This window comes from Eucyclogobius newberryi, unplaced genomic scaffold (genome assembly GCF_026437365.1).
Source record: "Eucyclogobius newberryi isolate DKJ021-1_F unplaced genomic scaffold, fEucNew1.0.hap1 SCAF_15, whole genome shotgun sequence".
Taxonomy (NCBI): Eukaryota; Metazoa; Chordata; class Actinopteri; order Gobiiformes; family Gobiidae; genus Eucyclogobius; species Eucyclogobius newberryi.
The window spans coordinates 16147036-16173868 of record NW_027315779.1 but is presented as its reverse complement, the minus strand read 5'-3'; the positions used below and the strand labels follow the sequence as shown (position 1 = coordinate 16173868).

Below are 26833 nucleotides of genomic sequence, written 5' to 3'. Positions count from 1 at the left end.
ATATTGTTGCTAGAAACTTTTGTTGAACCTCAAGATGATGTGCTCAAATGCTTTAGGTTTGAAACATCCAACACCTGTGAGAACACAAACAACAATGTACAATTTTAATAACGGTGATTTTCAGTAGAATACGGACTTTACTTCCCCTGGGCTAATTCCCTTGCCTTATTAAATTTCATTAGGCACTCTAGGGAGGACGCACTCACCCACATCCAATCTCGTGAGGTCTCCTGAGCGCTCTGCTGAGATCTCCCAGTAACTGCTCTCGTCCCCTGACAATCCATTCACACTCTCCAGAAACAAGCCAAAGTCTGGATCCTCCTTCACTGTGAACCTGTGAACCCGGCACATTTAGTCACAGTCAACACTACATTAGCGAGAGAGTGGGTGGCTTTGTTTACTCAAAAGACACCAAACACATTTATATAAACCATTCTATTCATTTCTTGGTTGGTTTTATTTTGTAAGACTGGAGCTTGTCCAAAGGAACTATGACCAGAGCAGACAGTAGAGAACAGGTAATTTTACTTTAGGTCTACAAGAGACTAATGCACTTTCAATTTAACAATGTAGATAATGGAATAGTGGAAGGAATCTTTCATAGGAGCAACCATTCATATGGACATTTTACATGAATTTGTTTCGCAAGCCGCTTTTAGAATTCCAACCCATTTATCCCACTTGTAACTTTAGTTGATTGTTTATGGATCAAAATAAAAAGGTACCATGTTATAATAACTACACCTTAATTATCCTCAATGAAGCATAAACAAAAACATCCATTGTAATGAAGAAAGAAAAGGCTAAATTATTAATATGTAGTCTGCTTGACTAAGAGGTTAAGTACTATGCCTAAATCAGTCCTAATAAACTATTTGATCATTACGGATTACATTTTTTCATGCCTTATTTAGGCTATAAAAATCGAGTTCTTATAAAGTGTTAACAGAAAATGTTTAACAATGAAATCATATCCCCATTGTACAAAACCAAATGTCACAGGATGTAAAAACTGAACTCTTACGTGAAGTCCTGGTGTGTTTCTTGGAGCCTCCTCAGTGCACTTAGCAGCACACCTCCCTCTACAAGGCTGGCAGCATATGTGTCTGGAACTGCATTGGATAAGGTATTTTCCACAGTCAATGTAATAGGAACCACCTCTCGACCTACAACAATGAATTAGACATTTATATAAACTTTTTATGCAACGTAAAAGTCCATATTGTATGTAAATATTTGCATAAAAATATATTTTTTTACTACCTTTGTCAGTAAAGATCCCCTGTATGAACAAAATGCAGCCCAATGTGACCAGAGATGCAGTTGCTGCCATGTTTAGTCTCCTGCTCACGCCTGTGTTAGGTGTGTATTTATACACGGCATAACTCTCATTTGTCACATTTCATGTCAACATTATATAAAGACTTTAAAGCATAACCTGAAAAATGTAAGTTCAACATGGAAACTGGACAAACACCAGGTCTTTGCCTCTTATGCAATTCTAGTAATGAGTAATTTAGTACAAAGCCTGGGCATTGCGCAGGCTTTTAGTTGATTGTAGCTTTGTGTGTGAATGTACTCAAGCAAAAAATGACAGAATAGCGATTCAGTGTTGTCAGAGGCTGGCCATTCATTCCTCCCAGAAGTATTGCCTTTATCAAACATACTCGACCTTATATTTTCTTCATCCTGATTAATTGCATACACAATGAATAAACATTTCTGAGCGCTCTCGCCCAGTCCAGGTGTGCCAGTGGTTCAGTCAGAAGCAGTCTACAGAGATGCTGCTCTAAGGCATCAAACGGGTCTGATTAAGAAGGGCAGGTGGGATTGGCTAAAGATGGTCTTGATTTCCTCTCAGGGGTGATGTAAGCCGTGGAGGCCCCGTTTGAACGATAGTAACCCCAACTGTTTTACCGAAAATAACCCGGGCACTGCAGCATCAGCACCGGCAGCTGCGCAGGTGCGGCCTTTAAAGAGACAGACGGAGCTAAACCGGACCAAAACCACCACCACCGAGGCGCAAACTTCATATCTGATGTAAGCCTCCAGCATCCAATCCCTAAGCTATGATAATATCTAAAGATTAGGCCCATGTGTCGGCCAGTTTGATTTGTATAAATAACTCGATAGTGCTGCGTATTTTATTTGCATTCCATCATTCCCCCCAAAAAGACGTCACAACAACCGCTTCTGTTCATTTAACCCCGAGAGGGGCAAAAGGCAAAAACAAAACAATGCATTGTGGGAAAGTACACAAAAGCATAAGAGATATTTTTCTGCCTGGCATCCCGTCAGAAACGCCCTGTATCCTAGCCCGGCGTGCGCACCAGACACACGCACACGCGGAGTAAGTGAGCGCACCACAGCGGCTGCTCCGTCTCCTGCCGCTCCTGCTCCTGCCGCTCCTGCTCCTGCCGCTCCTGCTCCTGCCGCTCCTGCTCCTGCCGCTCCTGCTCCTGCCGCTCCTGCTCCTGCCGCTCCTGCTCCTGCCGCTCCTGCCGCTCCTGCTCCTGCTGCTGCTGCTGCTGATGGTGATGATGATGATGGTGATGATGATGATGGTGATGATGATGATGGTGGTGAAGCCTCTGCAGCGCTGTTAGGATGTTTATGGTCCTGCTGCACATGTGTCCGACCCGGAGCTAACCTCTCTTAACGCGGCATTGGTGACGGGATGGATGCGTTTGACGGAGAACTACTGCAGGAAACATGACATTAGATCGTTGCCGCTGATCCCCGGGTGCTTCTCGTGGTGGGATGCAGTCCTAGTTTGAGGCTGTGGTGGATGCAGGATGGTGAGGATGGGCGAGACGTATCGATGAACATTTGGAGCCCACTGGTTTTCTGTGGATCTTAAGAGCGCCAGAGATCATTTTGAATGTTTTTTTCTGACTTTAATTTCGACGGGACATTCTAATGTGGCTGTTTTTTGCCTGATCAAATCGACTGGGCACTGTTGCTCCTCTTGGCTCCCTTCAACATTCAATAATAGGTTTGTGTCATGTGTTTGTTGTACTGTCAGCATATATGTTGTTCTCATTAGTATCTAAACAGGGGATTAAGGGTTATCACAAATACACAAAATTCACCTGATATTTTAAGTCCTTATCAAGACGTTTGAACCCGTTTTTAATTATGGTCCCAGTCTCGTGTTCAGTCCACAGAACCATGCAGGCCTTCACTTGAGTGGGGGTCCATTAAAGTCTGCCAGTGCTTATATGCAGCCTGGTAATGGAAATTCACTAATGGCAGGATGATCAATAGCAGCTATAGTCAGTTTTCTTCCTGGTCACGTGGTCCATATTCGAAGGAGCAATGTCAAGGAGTACTACTAAGTCTGTATGGGCTGTCTCTTGGTTACCTACAGAAAAGACTATTTTAGACTGGCTTATTGTGTCTTGTAACATATTTACTTGGCTTTGGCCAGTTGGTTAGTTTTTTCAAATGCTCCAGGAACTCTAAACCCAACTGTAATAAACACAAACTGCAGGGTTATTTATTGCCACAAATAATTCCATCCAGGGCAGAATGCAGTCATGAATAAAATATTTAATCTTATCATACATCAAAACAATTGAGATCAGTTAGTTAGTATAGGATACCAAATTGAATATGCATCTATCATAAGATTGTGCTGCACAGCAGGACAAGTGGGCATGCCAGCAGTCACAGGCCTTTGGCTTGAACACTCCACCAGGGGATCTCCGCAGCATCCTCCCATCTTAATCTCAGAGTCTATTATTTAGATTCACCTCCTGTGAAATGGGGTCCTTTCATTTTAGTGTTTTGTATTGGTGTTGCAGCAGAAAAGCTGATATAAAATGCCAAATGTGTTCTGAAATAAGTCACAGTTTTAAGTGGCTTCGGGACATAGGACTAAACTGTCTGGAGACGCCATGTGCTGATTTATAGTATAAATGTACAGATTTACTTTATGTAATTTAAGTAATGTTTTGGCACTGTTGCAATATTTCTCTTCCATTGTTGTACCCCTAATGGGTTACTTGTTTGTTCAATGATAATAGCTGCGCATTAAGTGTGAGGTTGTGAGAGAGCCAGTGGGTCAGCCGCACACTGCACATGCTATAGAGAAATCCCTCTGTCTTGCTCTAAGAGGAAATGTATTTGAATCAGCAGTATGGTCCTGCTGCAGGGCTGAAACCAGATCCTCACTCACTGAAGCATCCAGTCCATCTACTGAGCCATAATCACATCAAGGCCAGCTCCTGCTCTTAACATGCTGTCTGAAGTCATCCCCAAAACCTTTACATTTCTTTATACACAAGCTGTTGTAAAGTGAGGCTAATAGAGAGACCCCCTGGCTGTTCACTGTAGATCACTGGATCTATTAAAATCAATACTATGTTCTACTGGGTTACTTTTATCCTGCCATGAAACTAAATGAACTATATTTTATTTACATTGTAGGTTTTTATAAAGCAGGTCAGGAATCATATAGACTGTTGTATGTGTTTTGCCATAAATGTTTTGTTGTTGTTGTTGTTTTCCCCCAATTTCTGAAGCCTGTGCTGATTGTTGTGGGCCTGGGGCATAGTACTTAAGTCAATACAACTATTCCTTAAACTTGATCAAACTGAAAAAATTGGTGCCGCTCATGTTTGAGCCCATGCGGAGCAGGCTGCAGCGCCAAGTTTGATAATTTACTGCATGTCATTCCCCAGTCTCATCCCCATTTCATGCGCTGCACTTTCCTGTCCAACAAAGCCTGCGCCTTCAAAAAAACAAAAGATAAAGTAAAGAAATTAAAAAGCCCACGACACTTTACTCTACCGGCAACAGTTTAGAGATTGAAATTGTTGGACATTTGTATTGAATTATTTAACACATCTACATACTTACATTCTAGTAAGTGTGACTATTAAACAATAAAAACAACAACCGTCTAGACTACAATGTGCATGGGATTGACAGAAGGCTTTTACAGACACCGCTCTTGAAAGTAAAGCAAAAAACAAAGTCCATCAATAGAAGTTTTACATTGACATTACTTTTCATTACATACATTTATTAACGTAATTAATGAAGTTTGTATCCTTGACTTTTGCTTGGTTTTACACTATTACTTAAAGTCAATCCTTTTCCGACAGTCCTTCAGGATGGCTGAGAGAACTGTGGAGCCAGCGGCCGTGAGCATCCCGATGGAGGAGACCAAGCTGCCTAGTGGGGCGCCCCCGGAGGCCCCTCTGCTCACACACCTGAAGAAGGTAGAGAACCACATCACCGAGGCCCAGCGCTTTTCACACCTGCCCCGCCGCTCTGCTGTCGACCTGGAGTTCAATGAGCTGTCCTACACCATCCGAGAGGGCCACTGGTACCGCCGGAGAGGTACAGTACCATTTCTCTGTAGGTCAAACATGGCACAGTAGGTAATGTGGTCATCCTACAATCAAATGCAGAGGGTTCAAATCCTACTCCCAGTACGCATCTTGGGCACTATGCAGTAAAATGTGTAATGTACTGTATAAGGTGGATGCATTATTCTTATTAAGTTACTTTTCTCTTGCCACCCAGCGGCAAAAAAGCACCAGGATATAAGGCTTGAAGATTGCCAGATAGACAATTCTGATACTTATCATAATGGATGGACCCACACAGACGATCAATATCTGAAGTGCAGAGATTTCAAGAAATACATTGTGCCATTTAGATAAATATTGTTTTTCCCTGTCTGTTGTTTGGAGGCCCGTGCCAAAGTGTCACACGGGCTTATCACAGATATCCACCATGTTGGAGCTGTGTTTGCTATAAGCTTTGCCGAGCTCAGCAGACTTTCGACACAGTAAATAATTCACACTTGCAGGTTGGCACACTGTTCCACTTTGCTTTTTTTTCGTTAGATGATCAGCAGCGTCTAATCGATGGATTCACTCATAAACTATAGACAGCATTCAAGATCACTGCCCATATTAATGATGAGACTGCGTCAGGTTAAGCTGCTGTCTGGATATTTTTACCTGTATAGAAAATGCACTGTGAGTGAGTGTGTGTGTGTGTGTGTGTGTGTGTCTGTTTGTGTCTGTGTGTGTCTGTGTGTGTGTGTCTGTGTGTGTCTGTGTGTGTCCTATGGAATCTCACTGAGTGGTATTGAGTCCGATAAACAGGCAGCAAGGCCCGAGCGGTGGTCAATAAATCAGTTTGTGTGTGTTTGCCGACCCTGCTTTATGTTTTAGTCCAATCTTGTTTCGTCTCCTCCGGGCTCCTGTGTCTCCTCATCAACGCAGTGATGTGTGAGAGGCAAGATTCGTGACTTTTACTAATTACTGCTCACTGTACAAGAGCCTGTTGTCCTCATAGAGACACGACAGTATGTGGTGCAATTTAATACGTGACTCGAAGGGGATTGTCACTCTTTATAACAAGCTTGACTTAATTTTTGTTTTTATGGTGGATCAAAACAGAATAACTAGTTTTTGTGTCATTTTTTCCTTCAATTATGCTTGGATCTTTATTTGAGAAACCTATTGATTAAATATTCCCAGTATAATATTAAATTTTAACAATTTGGGCGACAATTCTACCTTCTACCTCAATATATACCTTATACAGTATTTCAATAGTTTGAAAAAATAAAAGTAAATTGATATAGATCTGGGGTTTCTTGTGTCTCGGTGTTACATTACATACATTGAAGACATAGATGAGAGTTATGTTCTTAGTGATGTTTTTTGTTTTAAACGTTAAAATGACCAGTCTTTATTTGTACCACAGTATGATTGTCAAAAGTATCGACATCCAGATAAGAAAACAAATATCAATACTGAGAAATCACATATGTTGGACAAAATTGGACCCTTGGAGTTTCAAGACTTTTCCTTAGTATCGTGACACTCTATTACAATTGATTTACTCTTTTCCCTCAGTGAATGAAAGAGTGCTCTGGTTTACTCTTGTTTTGATATCTGGATAAGTACAAAATATTCACACAACAGAGGAAAGGACGTTTCACATGTTTTGTTTTATCGGCGTAACCAGAGGAAAAGGGCTAAAGAAGGAGAAGTTTTCAGTGAGCAAACTGTTTGTTGTCGGATCGAGAAGGAGAGAGCATTCATTTCCTTCCCTCTCAAGATGAAGTGCTGTGTCCTGCTTTCCCTGGGGTTACACAATCCATGACGGAGAGGATGGAGTGTACTGTATACGCACATTCCTCCAGGTGTACACACTACTTAGTGCTATACCGGCAGCTTTTTGCACTTATGTATTGTCAGAGTTGACCAGCAGCACTTTGAAAACTACTGTAAATATATATATATATATATATTTTGTGCTATTGTATATATAAAAATATGTATTTTGATACTTGTGATAACTTTGTTTAGTTTAAGTCATGCAAACTACTTCAAGTCAATTAAATTTATTTTTGTAACGCCAAAAATCACAACAGCAGTTTCCTCGAGGGGCGACAGTAAAAAAAGCAGATTAATCTTTGTTCATAGGGACTTGGGAATGTTCCGGCATCCCGTGTCAATAGACAAATGTCCCAATCTCCCCTATCCTTAGACCCTCCTCCTCGGCCAGGAAAATCTACCAGACCTGTTTGGGAAAAAGTAGAAACTTGGAGGAGTTCCACAGTGAAGGAGAGATCAGACTCCTTCAGACGGATAGGCGGACACGAGATAGAGAGTGGAGCTGGAGCCACTCAGGAGGAGAACCAGTTCAAGAGATTGTAGAAGTTGTCGAGAATTTTTACTTACAACTATATGTTCAACCACCGTCACTTTTCCCATCCACTTCTGCTATTGGTCAGTCTCTATAATGCTCGAAGTGAGTGACAGGAGGATATAACCAATCACAGTGAACAGTTAAGTCTCAGAAGCAGAAGACAGTATATTTATATTTCTTTCAAGTGCTACATAAAGTGCATGAATCATAATCAAAAGGAACTTGTGATGTAGGCTTTTTTATTTATTTTTTACATTTAGTCTTGATTAGTATTGATAAGTATTTTTGTCTATACTTGCATAATCAATGTCCCATTACCTAATCATCTTTGGTGATGCCGCAACTTTTTATTCTGATAAAAATTTTGCCATCTAAATAATGTTTTACTGATACTTCCTTGTGCCGCTCACACTTTCTTTTCTGGATTATTCAGTGCTTATCATATTTGGAGCTGCCTTTAATAGCAAGAGCAATGAAGATGCTTGGAGTTTATTCAGATCTGTACAAGCACCATATACATTTGAATACATCTGAATACATTTGGCCATCCCAGAGGTCAAAGTAGAGAATATGCTTTAAATAAATATGACATGAAAATGGCCTTTTTTGAACATAGAGGACAAACAGTTATACAGAGTCTGAATAATATCATGCATCTTTTGCTCTACAATGCTCAGAGACACATTTCCTGCTTCAAGATTGGTATGAATGCTCGTTAATAGTCAGCGTAGTAATTAAAGTAATGTCTTGAGGGAAGCACAGACACAGGCAATCTTTTATGGTAAAAGTCACACACAGGTATCATTGGAAGTGCTGAAAGTGATGACTCCAACTAAACTATGACTAATGAAGATAAGTCTCTGGGGTGGAAACGATCGGTGGGCCGTCACATCCTCTTACATCACTGACTATTTGTCATATGACCACCTGAGACACAGCGACCAGGAAGTTAACTTATCACTCACAGTAGCTCACTGCACGCCTGAATGCAACGAGAACCTGTTCAATTGTGATGCTAAGACTGTCTCTATGCAAACTCACAAAAGACTAATAACATACAGAAAATGAAGATCGTAGTCACTAGTCGTATTAGTCCATTGTTAATTATAGTACCCAGACCAAGACCCACAAGAGAGATGGCCTAGTTCAGGGCTAAATAGTATTTTCTTTGACCCCAATGGAGAAGGCATCTATTTTAACTAATAATATGTTCTTTCTGTCATACAACTATTCATCTGCAATGTTATTGATCAAATCACTCTTGGAATAATAGGTCTGTGTCCTTCTAGTGTCAGTCCCAAATCCAACATCCAAACCCAGGTCCCCTTTATTTATATAGCTTTTTTTTAATGTAAAACAATTTCCAATGTTTCCAAATATGTAATTTAAATATAGAAAAGCAAAGCTCATACCTCATTAATATTATATTTATTGCCATCTTTGTAGGAGGCAAATTATTCTGTTCTGTGCCAAACCCAGAATATAAAAAGTACAAGGGAAAGGACTTACAGGTCTGCACCTCTTGTTATTGTCCATTGGTTTAAGGAATCATGCTCCCACTTCACTGACAGCTCACTGACCATTTTAAAATCTCTGTCCGGGAATAATGGCTTTGGTTTTTTGCTGGCGCCACACTGGAGTCTTTTACAACCCCATTCTTTGCTTTTATGAACACACATTTTCATGAACCCGATTCACTGCCAGTGCTTTTTCTGTGTTGTTCTTTGCATACAATCAAGTGTCTAATTTATCATCCAGTCATATTCCTCAAAACCAATGCACTTAATTTCACTTCACAGTCACAGCAAAGATTGAGAAATGAAAGAGAAGACAAATATTTGGTTGGTTGTTTTCATTCTCCGTAGGTAATAGTTGCTTATGTGATCTGACTTTTAACTGATCCAGCAAAGCTTCAATTTAAAATCGTTAAATGTCAGAGTAAATACTCTTTAAATACTTTTTCTACAACTAATACAACTATTTTTGGGGGAATACAATGTAGTGTTTAAACAAATGTAATCACTAAATTGCATAGGTTTATTTTCAAAAGTTTTCAGTATTTGTATTTATTTAGTTGTGTATGCATAATAAATGTTTCATATCTTTTGTCTTTTAGGTTACAAGGCTCTTCTCAAATGTCTTTCTGGAAGGTTTAACAGCAGAGAGCTTATTGGCATCATGGGCCCATCTGGAGCTGGGAAGTCCACACTTATGAATATTTTAGCCGGATACAGGTCAAATATAAAACATATAGACCAATGTACTGTCACTTATTAGTTATTGATGCATTGTGTCTATTGTTTATGATCAAAGGGAGACAGGTATGAAGGGGAAGATCCTGGTAAACGGCCGGCCCAGGGACCTGAGGACGTTTCGGAAGATGTCCTGCTACATCATGCAGGACGACATGCTGCTTCCCCACCTCACTGTGCGGGAGGCCATGATGGTGGGCTTAAACATTCTGCTTATGGCTGTTTTTGTCTTTTAAAGTCAAACTAAACTATGTGTCCTTTCAGGTTTCAGCTAATCTGAAACTAAATGAGAGTATGCAGGTCAAAAAGGAACTTGTAAGTGTATTTTAACTTCAAAGCTATGTAAATATGTGCTCATTTTTAGGAGTGCGCCCGATAACAGGTAGATTTTAATCACCAGACACATGTGAAATGTCTGTCAAATTACTCACAAAGTGCAGGAATATAACCCTTTGTACCATTTGACAGTTTACAACATAACGTTTTTGGTTTTATGTTTAATGGACTTTAATGGATTTACACAAATTGGGCATACCTTCAAAACAGCATTCACAATATGATCTAAACTTAGATACATTCTTCTCATTTTGTCCATGTAGATATTTGTATGTTTGCCTCATTAGGCTGGTAATTACAAGCACTCAAATCAACTCTCAAATCAGTATGTTTTATGTTTTAGGTGGATGAGATCCTGACTGCACTGGGTCTGCAGGAGTGTGCCCAGACACGCACCAGCTGCCTCTCTGGTGGACAGTGTAAACGGCTGGCAATAGCTCAGGAGCTGGTCAACAATCCTCCGGTCATGTTCTTCGACGAGCCCACCAGGTACTATCCACTTGCACCTGATTGTAATACTGGAGACGCGACTACATGTTCCAGATCTTTCAGAAGTGCGACATATTGTGCAGAATATTTTGCTCTAAGAAGATAAGATAGAAGACCTTTATGCATTAGCATTTTTCTTAATTAATGAATGTGCTTTGCATTGAAATTGTTCATTTTGTTCTTATTTTCTTTTGTTTAACAATCAGGTTATTATGTGTAATAAGTTAAAGATATGTTCTTTGTTTTGTTTTTTTCACCTCTATTTAACCTGCATAAAACTTCCCCATAAAGTCAAATTAAAGCACATGTGATAAATATTGAGTGTGATTTGTGGAAGCTGTTTGTAGTTGCTAGCTAAGTTTGTGTGTTTTGGCTCTCTGTTCTGGTGCAGTGGCCTGGACAGTGCGTCATGCTTTCAGGTGGTGTCTCTCATGAAGTCTCTGGCGCAGGGAGGAAGGACAATCATCTGTACCATCCATCAGCCCAGTGCCAAGCTCTTTGAGATGTTTGATAAGGTACAGGGTTTAAGTGCTGGATTATCTAACCCCCATTTGACCCTGCATGCTCACACTCACACCTCAGGCACCAGTGTGTCCATTTGACAGGCTGTAGATGTCCAGAGCTGCTTTTTGGTTGGGCTGTATGAGAATTATGAAAAGATAAGCATAATTATTATTATTTAATTGCACTTACATTTGAATAATGTTTGGTTAATTATATTCTATATGACAAGTTCTCTTGTTTTTCTAATTATGACTCAGTTTGGTGGTATAGCACCTGTGGTAAATATTTATCATAGTTTTACATCTGTGAAGTTGCCGTTTGTGAAGATATTTTGGAAAAAGTAGGAAATAGGGCTGAGTTCTAAAACCGAATCCCTCTGTGATGTCATCAAATGGTAACGTGACATTGAAATCACCGCCATCATTTACACACACTTGACACATTCTGTCATATTTGCTGCTCATGCCCAATCACTATAAACTTTACAAAAATGTTCAAAATGGGGACAGACAGGTAAAATGTTTTGTAAAATCTCAAATTTAATTATGTTCACTATGTTTTAGTGAAATGTGTAGTCTAACCTTTCATATAGACTTTAACTTAAACCGACATTTACTGTATGAATTAGGAGTTTAAATGATGTTGGCCTTTGAGTAATTTTTAGCAGTAATAACATGTTGCAACTGTGATAAAATGAAAGAAAATAATTGCATCTCAAATGTTTTTCCCCCAAAGGTTTGCTTAATAAAAAAAATGGCAGTAGTGTTATTTATTGTTGAAGTTTTAGTTATATTATTGTCATATTATTTAAGTAAACATGACCTTACAACACATTAGAGTTATGTTTTTTATTTAAAGTTAACATCAGCAGTTACATATGTGTACATAAATCAGGTGAATATAGCTGTATTGATTCCTCTGTTGTTGTTTCGTTTGTTCTAGTTGTACATACTTAGTCAGGGTCAGTGCATCTTTCACGGCACTGTCCCATATCTCATCCCCTACCTGAAGAACCTCGGCCTCCACTGCCCCACGTATCACAACCCGGCTGATTTCAGTGAGTAAACCAACAGAGGAAATATATCACAGTTTTTGATGCTGTTTACTGTATTGATGTGTCCCTTGTGCCTGCAGTTATTGAGGTAGCGTCAGGAGAGTATGGGGATCTGAACCAAGTGCTGTTTGAAGCCGTCCAGAGCGGACTCTGCTCTGAAGATGGCAAGAAAAACTCCAGAGACAAAAATGACCCTTCCTGCAACTCCCAGGTTCACAGCGTAAGTTACCAAACCACATTATGAAGATTTGATGGTGGGTGCGCATCTCTATAAATGTTTACTGACATTTCTGCTTTCAAAAGAACATGCATCTGTAACAACAACTTTACAGAATTTAATCAAGCACTTTGAAATTACCTATTTTTCAAGTCTATAAAGAAAGAATGACAGAATTTTCTATTACGGTAAATTATTACTACAATAAAACTGAGCTGAACTCTTTTTAATTTTGCTAGCCGTTGCCACTGAATTAAACAATACTCTTGTGAAAGCTTTAGTGCGGTGCCAACCCTACAAGTAACTCATTCATGGGCAATTGTCACCAAATATAATTTCAACATTTTAGTACATTTTTAATTCTGTTTTTTATTTGTTCTCAGGAGACTGGGACTTTGGAGAAACACAGCTTTGCCACCAGTACATTCACACAGTTCTGTATCCTCTTCAAAAGGACCTTCATTACAATATGCAGGGACACGGTAAGAGGCTCCAAGTAGCATCTCTGTTCATCTTTTGACATCATAGATAATGATCTCATTGTGTTTGTTGTTCAGGTTTTGACCCACCTTCGGGTGATGTCCCATCTGGCCATTGGAGTGCTCATTGGACTGCTCTATCTCAAAATTGGAAATGATGCCAGTAAAGTGTTCAATAACACTGGCTTCCTCTTCTTTTCTATGCTATTCCTAATGTTTGCTGCCCTGATGCCCACCGTCTTAACTTGTAAGTTAGGCACTATTAGTTCATTATATTTTGTTAATAATTTTGAAGAACATTAAGAATGTCACTTTTTTCCCTTAGTTCCTCTGGAGATGTCCGTGTTCATGAGGGAACATCTTAACTACTGGTACAGCCTTAAAGCCTATTACTTGGCCAAGACCATGGCGGATATCCCGTTTCAGGTAACATTTATGACCTCACACGTGACAATAAAAATAACTGTATGAATGAGATTATAAATAAGCACTTGTCACTATGTTCTATGTGTGAATGTGTGCTGTTCTTTGGTGGCTGATGAGATTTTTGACATCTGTTTTCCAGGTGATATGTCCCATAATGTACTGTAGTATAGTGTACTGGATGACGGCGCAGCCTCCGGAGGCAGGACGTTACCTGCTCTTCATGGCCTTGTCCACATCCACAGCCCTGGTGGCCCAGTCTCTCGGGCTACTCATAGGTGCTGCCTCGACCTCGGTCCAGGTACACCGTAAAAGTATAGGTGCAATATTGTAAAAGATGAATATATGTTTTCATTTACGTTTGTTTCTCAGGTGGCAACGTTTGTGGGACCAGTCACAGCCATACCCGTCCTCCTATTTTCTGGTTTCTTTGTCAATTTTGACACCATTCCCAAATATCTGCAATGGAGCTCTTACGTATCATATGTCAGGTACACACATCCTTTTACACAAGTTGTTGGTGTTGTTCAGTGTAATATGAATACATTGCACAAATACTCTCCAATTACTTGGAGCTCATGGTTCCATTGACAGCTATACGGTGAAGGGAGGGAGTTCGATCCCAGCTCACTACACCACAACCACCAATGTGGGGGAGTGTATGGATGATGCAATTTGAAGCCCTTTATTGATATCTGTCACGTGAGGTCATCTGCACTCACCTTTTCTGTAGAAACTCTACCTAAACGGTTGTAATTTTGAAGGTAATTTGAGACCATCCACAAACGTATCAGGCGGTGTTTCCTCCATTCCATAGTATGCTGCTTTCATGTGGTCCCTGGGTGCTTTGGTTTTCGAGATGACAAGTCCTGGTTCCGACATATTTGCATTCATGTGCTTTTTATCTCAGAAACTCAACATTTTGATGTTACGAATAATACAATCACTGCAACCGCTCATAAACAGCATTTAATACAGCTAACGAGTAATGTTGTCTTGTGAAGAGGCTGTTACCTTGTATTTGATTAAAGGTGTAAGGTATTTCTTGAGCAAATCTGTTGCTCTTATGATATGAACAATGGACAACTGAAAGTAAACCCTGGTGCAACATTTAGTTAGTTACGAGATTAAAATGTGCAAGATAAATTTAGAAAAACGTTGATTTTGATCAGTTGGAAAAGCCTTCAAAGTATCACTATATTACTATTATTAGTACTCTTTGTTAGTAACTCTATACACTCAAAGGTTATATCATTATGTCACAACTTCAATATCCAAACAACATTTTTGTTAACATAATTTCCAGAACTATAGAAGTGTTAATACTTATTCTAATTGTTCTGATTGTTCTGATTTCTTAGGTATGGGTTTGAAGGTGTGATACTCTCTATATATGGCATGAACCGGTCGGACCTGGAGTGTCCTGGGAATGCGTGTAAATTCCAGAAGCCTGAGGAGGTGCTGCAGCTGCTGGATGTGGAGGACGCTAAGCTTTATGTAGACTTCATTGTCCTGGGTGTTTTCTTCCTGCTACTCAGACTGGCCACATACCTGGTGCTGCGCTACAAAGTCAAGTCTGAGCGCTAAGACCTCCACAGGAAAACCCATTCATTTCATTTGGAAGCGTGTCAGCAAATACTATACTCCGGCCAAACTCTGCATTCCCATGGACAGCTATATTCATCAAATCATCTGGAAACTGTCTCATCAGTTATTGTGTGACGGGAAAGTGGAAATCTACGAGCAATGCAAGAACACATACTACCCACTTGAAATAATATGTATCTCTGTCCTATATGTGACAAAATCAGTATAGTACCAATGCATGTCTCCTCAAATTGTGAAGTTATTAGGTTGGTTGTATTGAAAAAGCCACACAACATAAGAGCTAAAAGTCTACTGTAGTGCTGTTGAGCCATGTCATTTGGATTCATATGCATTTCATCGATTCAATATGCATTCAACAACATTGGTAAAAATATACTATAAATGCCCAAAAAAGGGTGGCATGGCTTCTCTCCCCAGACGGATCAAACAAAGGCTTTACGTTTAAACTGCCAATGGACAACTTTGATTCACCATAGCTGTTAACACGATGGAGGTTTGTTTTATTCCGGGTCAAACAGGACTGTCTAACTTCCTGGGTCCATATTTGAAAGCCAATGATGATGTGAAAAAGGACAAAAATAAAACGGCAGTGTGGACTGTAATACTCCTGCAATTGAAAGTGTTGCAGGATGGACTTTAGGTCAAGTGCAATAGATAGATTGAGTAAACGTCGGTGTGATAACCTTGAGGTGGTTGTTTTCACTCACTGTCTTGTCTCTCCATTTTAGGAACCCTTGTCTTTTTAACCCTCTTTCTTTCTGCTTTTGCTGATCTCTGACCGATGTGTGTCGTTCAAACCAATGCTAGATACTTGAATTGCTGACCAGGCAGTTTTGTGCCTCTTTACTAGACTATGTTTTTCCTGGTTTCAGTTTCTTTGGACCCACTGACGTGCTCACACTGACACACAAGCACACACACATTAATACATACAAATGACATTCAGACAAATACACCTTCACTTTTGTCACAAGGCAATGCAAATAATTTACAGTAGGTTTGCTATAAATAATTTCTTATTCAAACTATGCTACTTAGTACCATAATATATAACAAATGCATAAAATGTGAGTATATAATCAATTATTGTACAGTGAATATGTTATGCTGTAAAGAAAATGTACATTTGCACTTTTCAATGTATGCTTATTTATTTATATTTATTTTTAATTTAATTTTTATTTTTCTATATCTATGTGACGAGTGCTGCTTGACAGTATAACGAGAAAACAGCAACTGAATGTTGCATGTTCACTTAAGGAATGACTTTATTGAAATAGTACATTTCAAACTATAGAAAAATTACATTGTTTCTTCACTAAAAATAATTTTGCCAAGTTTGGGGAAATGCCAATCCTTAATCTTTGGTTTAAATACAGCTATGATGGTTGAGAAAAGAGGCAGTGATATGTCAAATGTGTGTAGCCTGTGCTTATAGTTTCATGATGACTCTAGTTTTTGAATGACATCTATATTAATATTCAACGCTGCATTTATTCATCTGCACTGCTGCCATTTATTCATCTGGTTCATTTCTCATTGTTTTGCCTCATGGGTTATGAAGTTTTATGAGGATTTTTGAAGATGCTGCAATCGGCTTATTCATCCACCTTTATAAAAGCAAACTTAAATTCAAAAATGCATTGAACTTAAAGGTTGATTTATTCATCTTTCATTAATTGAGGGGACAAAGTAACTATTTCGGCCCTGACAAAAATATTTCTTGCAATAAATATGTAGCATAAAATATTTATCTTTATCGCAGAAATAAAATGGATTGTGTGCCAGAACAAAACAGCGATATCAGTAATCAATTAATTAACCTGAGAACACCATGATGGCAACCAAAGAACAAAACCATATTTTAGTTAAGGGGAAAACATTGTATTTTTCTTATGTGGTGAAATTAGCCAAATAAATGCTATGGGAAGATGGCAATTTTAACAACAGAAAGTTAAGAAAAGTTTTATAGGCACTGTTACCGTTATCTGATGTTTTTATGTTACTATCCAAGACAATGAGGATACACTGCATATTGTTATGAAATCTAAATCAAACTTTTATCCTCAATATGTCATCAGTTTCTTAAATAAACAACAATCCTCCTAAGGGTATTTCTTTTCAAATTTGTGGGCTGCCTTAAGGTGTGAGATTAGGAAGTTTATTTCACACATGTTTTTACTAATAATCTGTTTGTCAAACTGTTCACATATTCTGTTTCTTTATAATCTCACTGCAACTTCTCTGTACCAAATCATGTTTCAATGATTATAATAAAATTGTTGATAATCTGTGGCGGTGATTTCTTTTTTCTTCATTTAAACACCCAAAGAGAGCGTATAAAATATTAGCAGACCTTAAAAATGTTAGGTTTTGGGGCAGGTCAAGTGACCCATTTTAATTAGCAATCATGGACTTATAATAAGACTAACAGTCACATTTTAGGGTAACACTACAATGGGATGTAATGAGCAACTTCACTATAATCAAATGTGTCACAAATGAGCCCAAACTGCACACACTAGAATGAAATACCTGAAACCACTACCAAGCTAAATATAAGTATATAAGCCCTCACTCCACTCTCCTGAAGTCGTGTCAAATGGTCATTGACTGTAGTCTATCGTGAGAATCCAGGCTGTTGGTGAAGAAAACGGTGAAGTTGTTTTAATATTGGATATTCAACATTCGCTGACCCGGACAACGCTACACGATAGTGCAGCATTAGATATGCATGTGTTCGCTTGAGCTGTCAGCAAATGTTCCGTGCTGTCTTTAGAGACAGTCAACAAATCACCCTATTTGGACAAAAGCGAAAACAATGTTTGTGTTCTTAATGTTGAAAAATACATATACATGTTTGGCACGCCTAATATTAGGCCACTCAATTTCAAAAGGGTGTATTTATTGTATTTAATTATAAATTATACATTTTATATTTATATTTTTTCTTCAATAACTTATAGGCTATTCACCCTAATCCTCATTACATAGAATCATTCTGGATTAGTTTGGGGTGAATAGGTTACAAAGCCTAAAAGTTATTGAAAAAAAAAAAAAAAGTATTTTTGCCAAAATATTTTTATAAAAGTTTTAAAATGCATATTCAGAAAAAATAAATTGCCCTACCCGATCCTAATCATCAATTAGAAATATTTTTGGATTATTTAGGAGTGAATGGTTCATAAAGCTTAAAAGCTATTGAAGAAAAAAACATATTTTTGCCAAAATATTTTCATAAAAAATTTAAAATGTATATCCAGAAAAAATTGACTGCCGTACCCAATCCTAATAATCGATTAGAACTATTTTGGATTAGTTTGGGTCACAAAGCCTAATAGTTATTAAAGAAAACCCCACATTTTTGCCAAAATATTTTGAATTATAAAAATTAAATGCATATTCAGAAAAAAATCTATAGCTGTACCCATCAGTTAGAACTATTTTGGATCAATTTGGAGTGAATGGGTCTAAAAGTTATTGAAGAATAAAACATATTTTTGTCAATATCTTTTAATAAACCATTTTACATGCATATTCAGATTGCCTTACCCAATAATCCTCATTACATAGATTTATTCTGGATTAGTTTGGGGTTCAGAAAGCCTATCAATTATTGAAGAAAAACATATAAAATGTATAATTTATTATCAAATACAATAATTACCCTTTGGTAATTAATTGGCCTAATATTAGGCATGCCACACATGTATATTTATTTTAAAAAAAATACTTTATAACATTGAACATTTGTCCAAGTAGGGTAACTTGTTGACTGTCCCTACATTTGCCGACAACTCAAGCGAACACAAGCCGCGTATCACGCATCTAATGCGGCACTATCATGTCGTGTCGTCCGTGTCAGCGAATATGTCCAATATCTAATAACCAAACAACTTCACCGCGGTCTAATTTGACACTGATTAGTTCGCGAATGCCAGGTTGACTAAACAGTGCCAAAGTGGAGACTATTCCGCTGTCAGTGTTTAAAACTTCATTGTGCATTCATTCTCTCCCGACAGGAGCCTATCCCAGTGACTTTGGGCTTTAGGCGGGGTACTCACTGGACAGGGGTCAGCTCGTTGCAGAAAAAACTTACTGCTATGATACATAACAATACACTAGCATTCTAAGTTACCGCTGACTTGCGGTGGAAATATAGTAATAGGTTGTCATACTTTGGTGGCTTTTATCGCTTGTGTGACTCTATTTGACACGCGTTGGCAAAAAGTATCTAAAACGTCCAGATATATGGGCATCTTGACGTGTGGACTGCGGTCTAATGTTTCCTTTTACACGTGGTTGTAAAGCCGCCCAAAGCGTGGCTCTGATGCCCAGATGTCCAACCCAACCGAAGATAATGAAGTTAGCGGTCGTAGGAGGAGGTATGTGAAGGGATAGACTAGAACCTTGAATGGCTTTGTGACGACCATGGTTATACATGTAGTTAGATTCTACGGACTGTATTTTAAATACAGAAGACTAAGTCATAGCTAGTAATGCGTGCTTTTTTGTTCTTATTATTTTTTCAAGCTTCCGTTTTGCCCTGAATTTCATCATCTTGTTCTTTACTTGCTCTTTGGCAGAGACCGGCATTTTCCCACAACACCCCGCTCCTGCTTTCACAGATGACGAAAATGGCGGATAATGCAACATCCGTAGGTTTCCGAAAGATGCTAATTCTAATAATAACTATATTCCCTTATTTAATTGAAATTGGCATATTGTTTTCAACAGGTTGACGTTGTCGAAGGCTGTCGCCTTCCTGTTTTGCGCAAAAACCAAGAACATGAAGACGAATGGCGTAAGTATTATCCGATGTTCATGGCTAGCCAAGCTGCCAGGCTAATGCTAACAAGCGAGCCGCTGTTGTCAATGGACCGCACGGCCTCCACTGTAAACAAAACACACAGCGGGGACGTACACATGTACTGATATTTACACAGTCTTAGGTGGTTTACATGAACACTGTAGGCTTATTACGTGGAACACATCTGAGAACACTGACTAGATGTCACTATTTTATTTAGTGTTGTTGAAACAATTGTAAGACATTAATTAGTTCTGAATACAAACTTGGTTATGTAAAACCACGCGCAAATATGACATTACACAATACATGCAGAAATATATTGTGTACGTTCTTGTGTTCTGTTGGGTTTTATTGCAAATTAAATGTTTTATTTATGTGCTTGTGAACTCGAGAAACAGACTATTTGCAGTCACCTATGGGACTGCTGTGTGATTTTTATGAAGCATTATGAGCTCTGTTTTATTTACAGCATTGGCTGAAATTTTAAGTGTTAAAGAAGTCTCTTCAAGAAAGCTCTACTATGTCCATTATATTGACTGTAAGTATTAATGTTTGCAAATTAAATACAGTATAGTTACAAATGTAATTTTGTTTTCAAACATTTGTTTCTCTTACAGTTAATAAGCGTCTGGATGAGTGGGTCACATTGGATCGACTTGATCTGAAAAAGCTTCAATTTCCCAAAAAAGAAGCAAAGACTCCTACCAAGAATGGTCTTCCTGGGTCGCGGCCCAGCTCTCCAGAAAGAGAAGTAGTGGTAAGACACATTAAATTACATGGCACAGGTATCTAAGGAACACTATTAAGAGTTTTGGTTATAAGAGTTCTTCTATTAAGAGTGTTTTTTAAACTTCCTATAAGTTATTTGTCCTTTTCCTCTGTATCTACCTGCGTTGCAACAATGGAATTTCCCCATGTGTGGACAATAAAGGAATATCTTATCTTATCTTATAGCTGTAACACTCAAATTTATTGTATGAAAGTGGGGGAAAAACATGAACTTAAACATAATTGGTAAAACATGGCTGTTTGTTTTTACAATGTTACTCTGATTTTAGAGGTCTGCGATATTGTCAAAAATTCATGAAATTATTTGCATTATTTAGCTAATGATATTCAGACAATGCATCAGGAATGTGCTAAACAAGTAAATGGACCATAAAACTACCACAAAAGTGCAAAAATATGAATGAATTAACCTAATTTTCATTTCAATATGAGCTTGCAACTACAAATCAATAAAGTGCACTTTATATCTTTGTTTGGTAGTTTACATTAGGCATTAGAGCAGTTGTTTATAGTTTAATCATAGATGATCTACTCCATGTTAAACTTTTGTAAAACTCCAAAATAATAATTGTGATATTATTTTTTCTAATTATATCATTATGCCACAAGACTTAACACTGAACTTTGTTTCGATTGTTCTAGAAATCCACTGAAGCCATCCAGCCATTTAAAGGAGTTGTTCATTCAGTGAAGGAGGTTCCTAGAGATACTGTGGTACGGCTCTTTCATTACATTACAGCAGGTTATTGTCATCACCCCACTTTGAAGAAACCAGCTCCTAACGGTCATTTAGTCATGTGTGTATAATGAAGAAGTGGACATAAATACAGTTTTCGCAGTAGTTTTGGGATTGAGCCGAGTGTGTTGACAAACATCTAATGTGAGAGAATTGTCGTTTGAAAAAAAGATTAATTGTCGTTTGAAAAAAAGATTACATCTGTTTAAATTAATATAATTTGTTTGAGTTGAGTGAAATTCTGATGGCTGCCAAAATGTGTGTCCAGTAAACATGAGGGTTAACGTGAATGTGTGTTAACCCCTTTTCCCTCTCTTCCTTTCTGTTCAATTCAGAGGAAGAGTCTAGATCTCAACGTACAAACTACAGCCACAGCTACTGCCACAGCTCCTTCCAGAGGAAAAACTCTCCCTGCACCGGTACAACTCGAATTTACCAGTATTAAAGAGCCATGACGGACACCTTATTTACCGCTGGTGTTAACATTGGCTAAACTAAAAACCTGCTTTGCAAAAAGACAGCGAACATTTCATAAGCTCTATGGATTTTCTTGCTGTTTGTTGTAAGTCCAACAGGTGCTATGACAAGGCAGCATTATCAAATTTATCCAAAAGGTTTTATTTAGGGAATTTAGAATCTGCTTGTCCCTCTTATGTGTTAACACCAGGGTTAAATAAGGTTAGACGTTGTACTAACGCATACATTAGACAAGTGTAATAATTGGTTTGCTGTGCCTTTCAATCAAACCGTTTTAAATAATGGTGTGTCGCCAGTGATTGTGGTGTCTCGGTTTTATGATTTGTTTACCTTTCCATAATCACTCTGGAATAGGCCTTTTTAAGCAATATTTGTTCCATTATTATTTACCTGTTTGATAACCCATCTATAGAAGATATGTGTGACCCATATGTTTGTTGCAGAAGAGAAAAGCAGAGCCCCCGGCCCCCCTGGCTCCTCAGGTGTCGCCCGCCCCCCCTGTGCCCTCTCTGCCAAGTTCAGCTGAAGCCTCTCAGGCAGCTGTGTATCCGGCCGCTCGAGAGAGCACCACTTTCAAATCCCGGGAAGACCACGAGCAGCTCACCTCTCTCACTACGGTAACGCCATGAAAACACAGCGTGTAATGTTCTGAGGAGCAGCATTTTATAAAGAAATCTTGGGTTTGTGAATAGAACGGCACCGCAGCGAGACGTGTCATCCCTCCTCAGCCCGGGAGGAAGAGGAAGGCCAACTGCGGAGGCGCCGATGAGGTACAGAAAAGTTTAACTCTTTGAAGTAGAACTATTTGGATTGTCTTCTACTCAGTTTATTTTTATTTAATTTAATTTCTGTTGTTAACCCAATGTGTGATCCTTTTTAAATGATCTTGACCCACTCGAAGTCTAGAATCAAAATGCCACACTGCTTTTAGTGTGACGCCTGAAAACAGAAGATTTGATGATGTAAAACGATTCCTATTCTCCTTTGTTTCCAAAGGCCATGTTTTTGTCTTTTTCTGATAGATGATAAAGGTTTTGCAATATAACAAGCCTCAAAGTGCCAGTGTCTTTCTACCACCACCACCAGAGGTCTGTTTAATTTCCTATTATTGCTTGATTTATGTGTTGATTGACTATATCATAGTGGGTCCAATAAAACAGAGGTCTTCCTTTTCTCTGACCCAATTTTATTTTAACCCTTCATTATTCAATTTGTCTTTAATTATGCCAAGCAGAAATGTTTTCAAATTTTAAATGTAATTCATTAACGCTTTATGCCACACAGACAATATCTAATGTGGGAGTTGTTCTCAACCAGGATTCCCAGGACAGCTCCGATGGGATTTCTACCGCACCCCGCATGACGGGTAGTTTGGTTTCTGACCGTAGCCATGACGACATCGTCACGCGAATGAAAAACATAGAGTGTATTGAGCTCGGGCGACACAGGCTCAAGCCTTGGTACTTCTCCCCGTATCCACAGGAGCTGACGTCACTGCCCATCCTCTACCTCTGCGAATTCTGCCTCAAATATGTCAAAAGCCTGAAATGTCTCCAAAGACATTTAGTAAGAGCTGCCTCATTCTAGACCTGAGCACGCTGTTGAATGTTTTACTCACCATCTCGCTCTTTCCACAGACAAAATGTAACTTACGACATCCGCCTGGAAATGAGATCTACCGCAAAGGGACAATCTCCTTTTTTGAAATTGATGGCAGAAAAAACAAAGTCTGTAATTTGATTTATTTTGATTGTTGAGGCCTTCCCACATAAAACTAACATAATATTTTCCCTTTTGAAGACGTATTCCCAGAACCTGTGTTTAATTGCCAAGTGTTTCCTGGACCATAAGACTTTATACTATGACACCGACCCTTTCCTCTTTTATGTAATGACTGAATATGACTCCAAAGGCTTCCACATAGTCGGCTATTTCTCTAAGGTACCGGCACTAAAACCTAAACACATCAGAATGTACTTTGTGAGGTCCTGCTGATATAAACTTGCATGTCTACAGGAGAAAGAGTCCACTGAAGATTATAATGTGGCCTGCATCCTCACTTTACCTCCATACCAGCGCAGAGGCTACGGCAAGCTGCTCATCGAGTTCAGTAAGTGGAGATGTAAAAGTAGCACCAGCAGGCGGGTTCTGACATCTTTTAAGCATTTGCATATGACTCAATCCTGTAATGAATGTACGAGCTGTGTGCTGGCTTACATGGAAACTGTTCTGGTTTGTGCTTGTCAGGTTATGAACTCTCCAAAGTAGAAGGGAAAACCGGCACTCCAGAAAAACCACTCTCCGATCTAGGTCTTCTGTCCTATCGCTCATATTGGTCTCAAACTATTTTAGAAATTCTCATGGACCTTAAGCCTGACAATGGGGAACGGCCTCAAATAACTATCAAGTATGTAGCTCGTTGCACAATCAGATGGTTGTCAACATTACACTGATTTGTCGTTTGTTTCTTTCAGTGAAATTAGTGAGATCACAAGTGTTAAGAAAGAAGATGTAATTTCAACGCTACAGTACCTCAATTTGATCAACTATTATAAGGTAATATGCATTCTGGCTCACAATATTGTTCTGTAACTCGATTTAAACACATGTTCTTGTTAAATGTAGGGACAGTACATCTTGACACTTTCAGAAGAGATCGTGGATGGACATGAAAAAGCCATGCAGAAGAGACATCTGCGTATAGACCCAAAATGCCTTCACTTCACGCCCAAGGACTGGAGCAAGAGGGGCAAGTGGTAGAGCCCCACTCTTCACCTGACTGTGGGCACGAGCACAAACCACACCTTTTTCACAACCCCAAGATTTTAATGTCATGAACATGATGAAAACTGGGGGATAAAGTACACACTGGTTTGAGGAGAAGCAGCAACTACTGTGCATCAGACTGTCTTTCTATGTAGTTTATGTTGTGTCAAGATCATGTGAAAGGCAACCATTTTTTAATTGTATGAAGCTGAAACAACCCCCATAATATATCAAATCTAAATAGAAATGTTTATTTGTTTACAGCATTGAAAATCTGTTGGTGAAAAAAGAAAGTGGCGAGAGGACACTTCTTTTTTGCCATGTTTGTTTTCATATAAAGTAAATGCTAATATATAGCACTCCAAATTTAGCAATGACTGTGTGAATCCCTAGTAATAATATATGTGAGGCGCACTAAGCAAGTCAACACTATTTGTACAGTATGGCTAAACTAAAAATGATTTAATGAACAATTTTAGATGGTGGTGTATGTTTGGACTGGTTTTTGTGTAGGAAAAAAAATGTAATTCATGTGAATTAAGTTCATTCTTCGGTCAGTGCCTGGATTTCCTACTTCATTGGAGTTTCCCCTTAAAAAACATACAAAAGTGATATACTGAAAGTTCTAAATTTACATCTGTCCATGTTTTAAATTTTTCACATAAAACTTGGTGTTTTTACCTTTTACATCGGACCCTGTGTGACTGCTGTGTGCAATGAGACAAATCAACATATTTCATGTTTCTGTAAATACAAATGAAAATCTGATTGTAAAAACAATGAAAGGCCATGTTGAACTGTTACAGGAATGTACATTGTGTATACAGGACTGATTTTACTCCAAGAAATCGCACAATATTGTTACCATTAATTTCTTTCACGTTGTGGTTTATGTTTACATGTCTCAACAAATTTTGAATTTAATATATGTTTGTGGAATACATTCTTTGAATTTTATATGGACACAGTTCATAAAAAAGGATACCAGTAAATATGAGGCTTTTTCTTTTTTAACATTTCATAGCAATTTGTCAGTATTTGTGGGCAGACTGGTCCCACACTGAAGACACACACATGTACATTATGTTTTAGTATTTACCCTTTGTCTGCGTCTCAACAACTACGATCTTTCCGTCTGTTGTAAGACGCATTGTTAGACGCGAGGGGGCGCTATTTTCCACGATGTTTCTCCAGATAAGGCCTCTTTTAAAACACAATTCATTTGGTAATTCCGCTCTATGGTCTGGACAGGTCACTTGACATGGGCAGGTAAGCACTTTTAAAACATGGCCCGGAGTAAACTTACTGGTTTCGTAAGAAGTCTGAATAGATAAAGTAAAGAGAATCAGGCGACATTTGGTGATTGATATTGTCAGAGGCCGCATGACGGGCCTGATAAAGTGAACCACAAGAAGGATTTAGCGAAGTGAAAAGAAGCATTAGAATATCTTCAGATCTTAACGTTTAGTGTCTAATCGTATCAATAAAGAGACTAGATTACATTTATTTATCATGTGAAACATTGTAAATAAAGCGTTGATCCTGATTTCTCTTCCTTATTTCCCGCCTCCTGGAGCCAAGTCTCATCTTTTCTCGCTTGAGTTAAAAAATCAAGCTAAATTTTGAGCCAATTGCTTATTTTTAGTCAATATGCTAAATATGTTGTCGTTATAAATAGCGAATCTAACTACCCACAGCCCCTATATGTAATTATAATATGTATAATAATAACAACATTGGGTGCTCCTTCCACAGGGTGTCACTGCAGCTCAGGGCCATTTACTGTGGAGGAACTCTCCTAATCATTACAGTGTAGAAGTGTGTGTGCAAAATAATCCAATCCAACTTTATTTCTATTGCACTTTAAACAATGGTAATAGAAAACAGCAATGCAAAAATAGATTTAAAAAAAACACATACACACTATACACTATGAAAGTCAACATTTCAGTCAAAAGCCAAGGGAAAAAAAACCTGGGGCTATCCAAGGTGCAAAGGACCCGCTACAAAGAAAATAACCTTAAAAATTCTATTGTACAGCAACTTTACAGACTTGCATATGGACTAAAGCTGTCAATTTGCATTATAATGGGCTGCTCAGCACGACGTCTAATACAAACAGATCATATTTATGTTATAACATTGCTGTTTCCCCTCTCTAGGCTGTGTGACTACTATCAACCAACGCCACTGTTTTTTTCCCCTCT

The 26833-nt window shown here is 38.5% G+C and overlaps 2 protein-coding genes across 4 annotated transcripts; both read left to right on the top strand.

Moving 5' to 3' along the window:
- The first annotated feature begins 2508 nt into the window (after positions 1-2508).
- On the top strand, positions 2509-17336 carry abcg4a (ATP-binding cassette, sub-family G (WHITE), member 4a). 2 transcript variants are annotated; one of them, XM_072446293.1, is made up of 16 exons: positions 2509-2549; positions 2589-2995; positions 5112-5349; positions 9800-9917; positions 9997-10129; positions 10200-10250; positions 10615-10760; positions 11152-11275; positions 12207-12321; positions 12399-12538; positions 12919-13017; positions 13093-13261; positions 13340-13440; positions 13580-13738; positions 13810-13928; positions 14799-17336. In XM_072446293.1, the coding sequence occupies exons 3-16, from the start codon at positions 5121-5123 to the stop codon at positions 15022-15024; spliced, it is 1929 nt and encodes a 642-aa protein (XP_072302394.1). In that variant the 5' UTR covers positions 2509-2549; positions 2589-2995; positions 5112-5120; the 3' UTR covers positions 15025-17336. The 2 variants fall into 2 exon arrangements, with proteins under 2 accessions (XP_072302394.1, XP_072302393.1); XM_072446292.1 differs by having other exon boundaries at positions 2535-2995.
- A 2304-nt stretch (positions 17337-19640) lies between these two features.
- On the top strand, positions 19641-24903 carry LOC140360858 (histone acetyltransferase KAT5-like). Of its 2 annotated transcripts, none has more exons than XM_072446291.1 (16): positions 19641-19703; positions 19783-19849; positions 20328-20396; positions 20476-20615; positions 21290-21361; positions 21719-21802; positions 22304-22477; positions 22553-22630; positions 22883-22948; positions 23178-23426; positions 23498-23587; positions 23661-23801; positions 23877-23970; positions 24108-24267; positions 24335-24416; positions 24486-24903. In XM_072446291.1, exons 1-16 carry the CDS (start codon positions 19674-19676, stop codon positions 24618-24620), a joined length of 1731 nt encoding a protein of 576 aa, XP_072302392.1. In that variant the 5' UTR covers positions 19641-19673; the 3' UTR covers positions 24621-24903. The 2 variants fall into 2 exon arrangements, with proteins under 2 accessions (XP_072302392.1, XP_072302390.1); XM_072446289.1 differs by having other exon boundaries at positions 23145-23426.
- Positions 24904-26833: the final 1930 nt, after the last annotated feature.

Bases quoted from the DNA above. Each gene is read 5' to 3' on its own strand.
- LOC140360858 (XM_072446289.1), top strand. From the start codon at position 19,674: ATGACGAAAATGGCGGATAATGCAACATCC. The intron at 19,850-20,327 runs GTAAGTATTATC...TTTTATTTACAG, and splicing joins AGAACATGAAGACGAATGGC to CATTGGCTGAAATTTTAAGT. The intron at 22,949-23,144 runs GTCTGTTTAATT...TATGCCACACAG, and splicing joins TTCTACCACCACCACCAGAG to ACAATATCTAATGTGGGAGT.
- abcg4a (XM_072446293.1), top strand. From the start codon at position 5,121: ATGGCTGAGAGAACTGTGGAGCCAGCGGCCGTGAGCATCCCGATGGAG. The intron at 10,761-11,151 runs GTACTATCCACT...GTTCTGGTGCAG, and splicing joins TTCTTCGACGAGCCCACCAG to TGGCCTGGACAGTGCGTCAT. The intron at 11,276-12,206 runs GTACAGGGTTTA...CGTTTGTTCTAG, and splicing joins TCTTTGAGATGTTTGATAAG to TTGTACATACTTAGTCAGGG.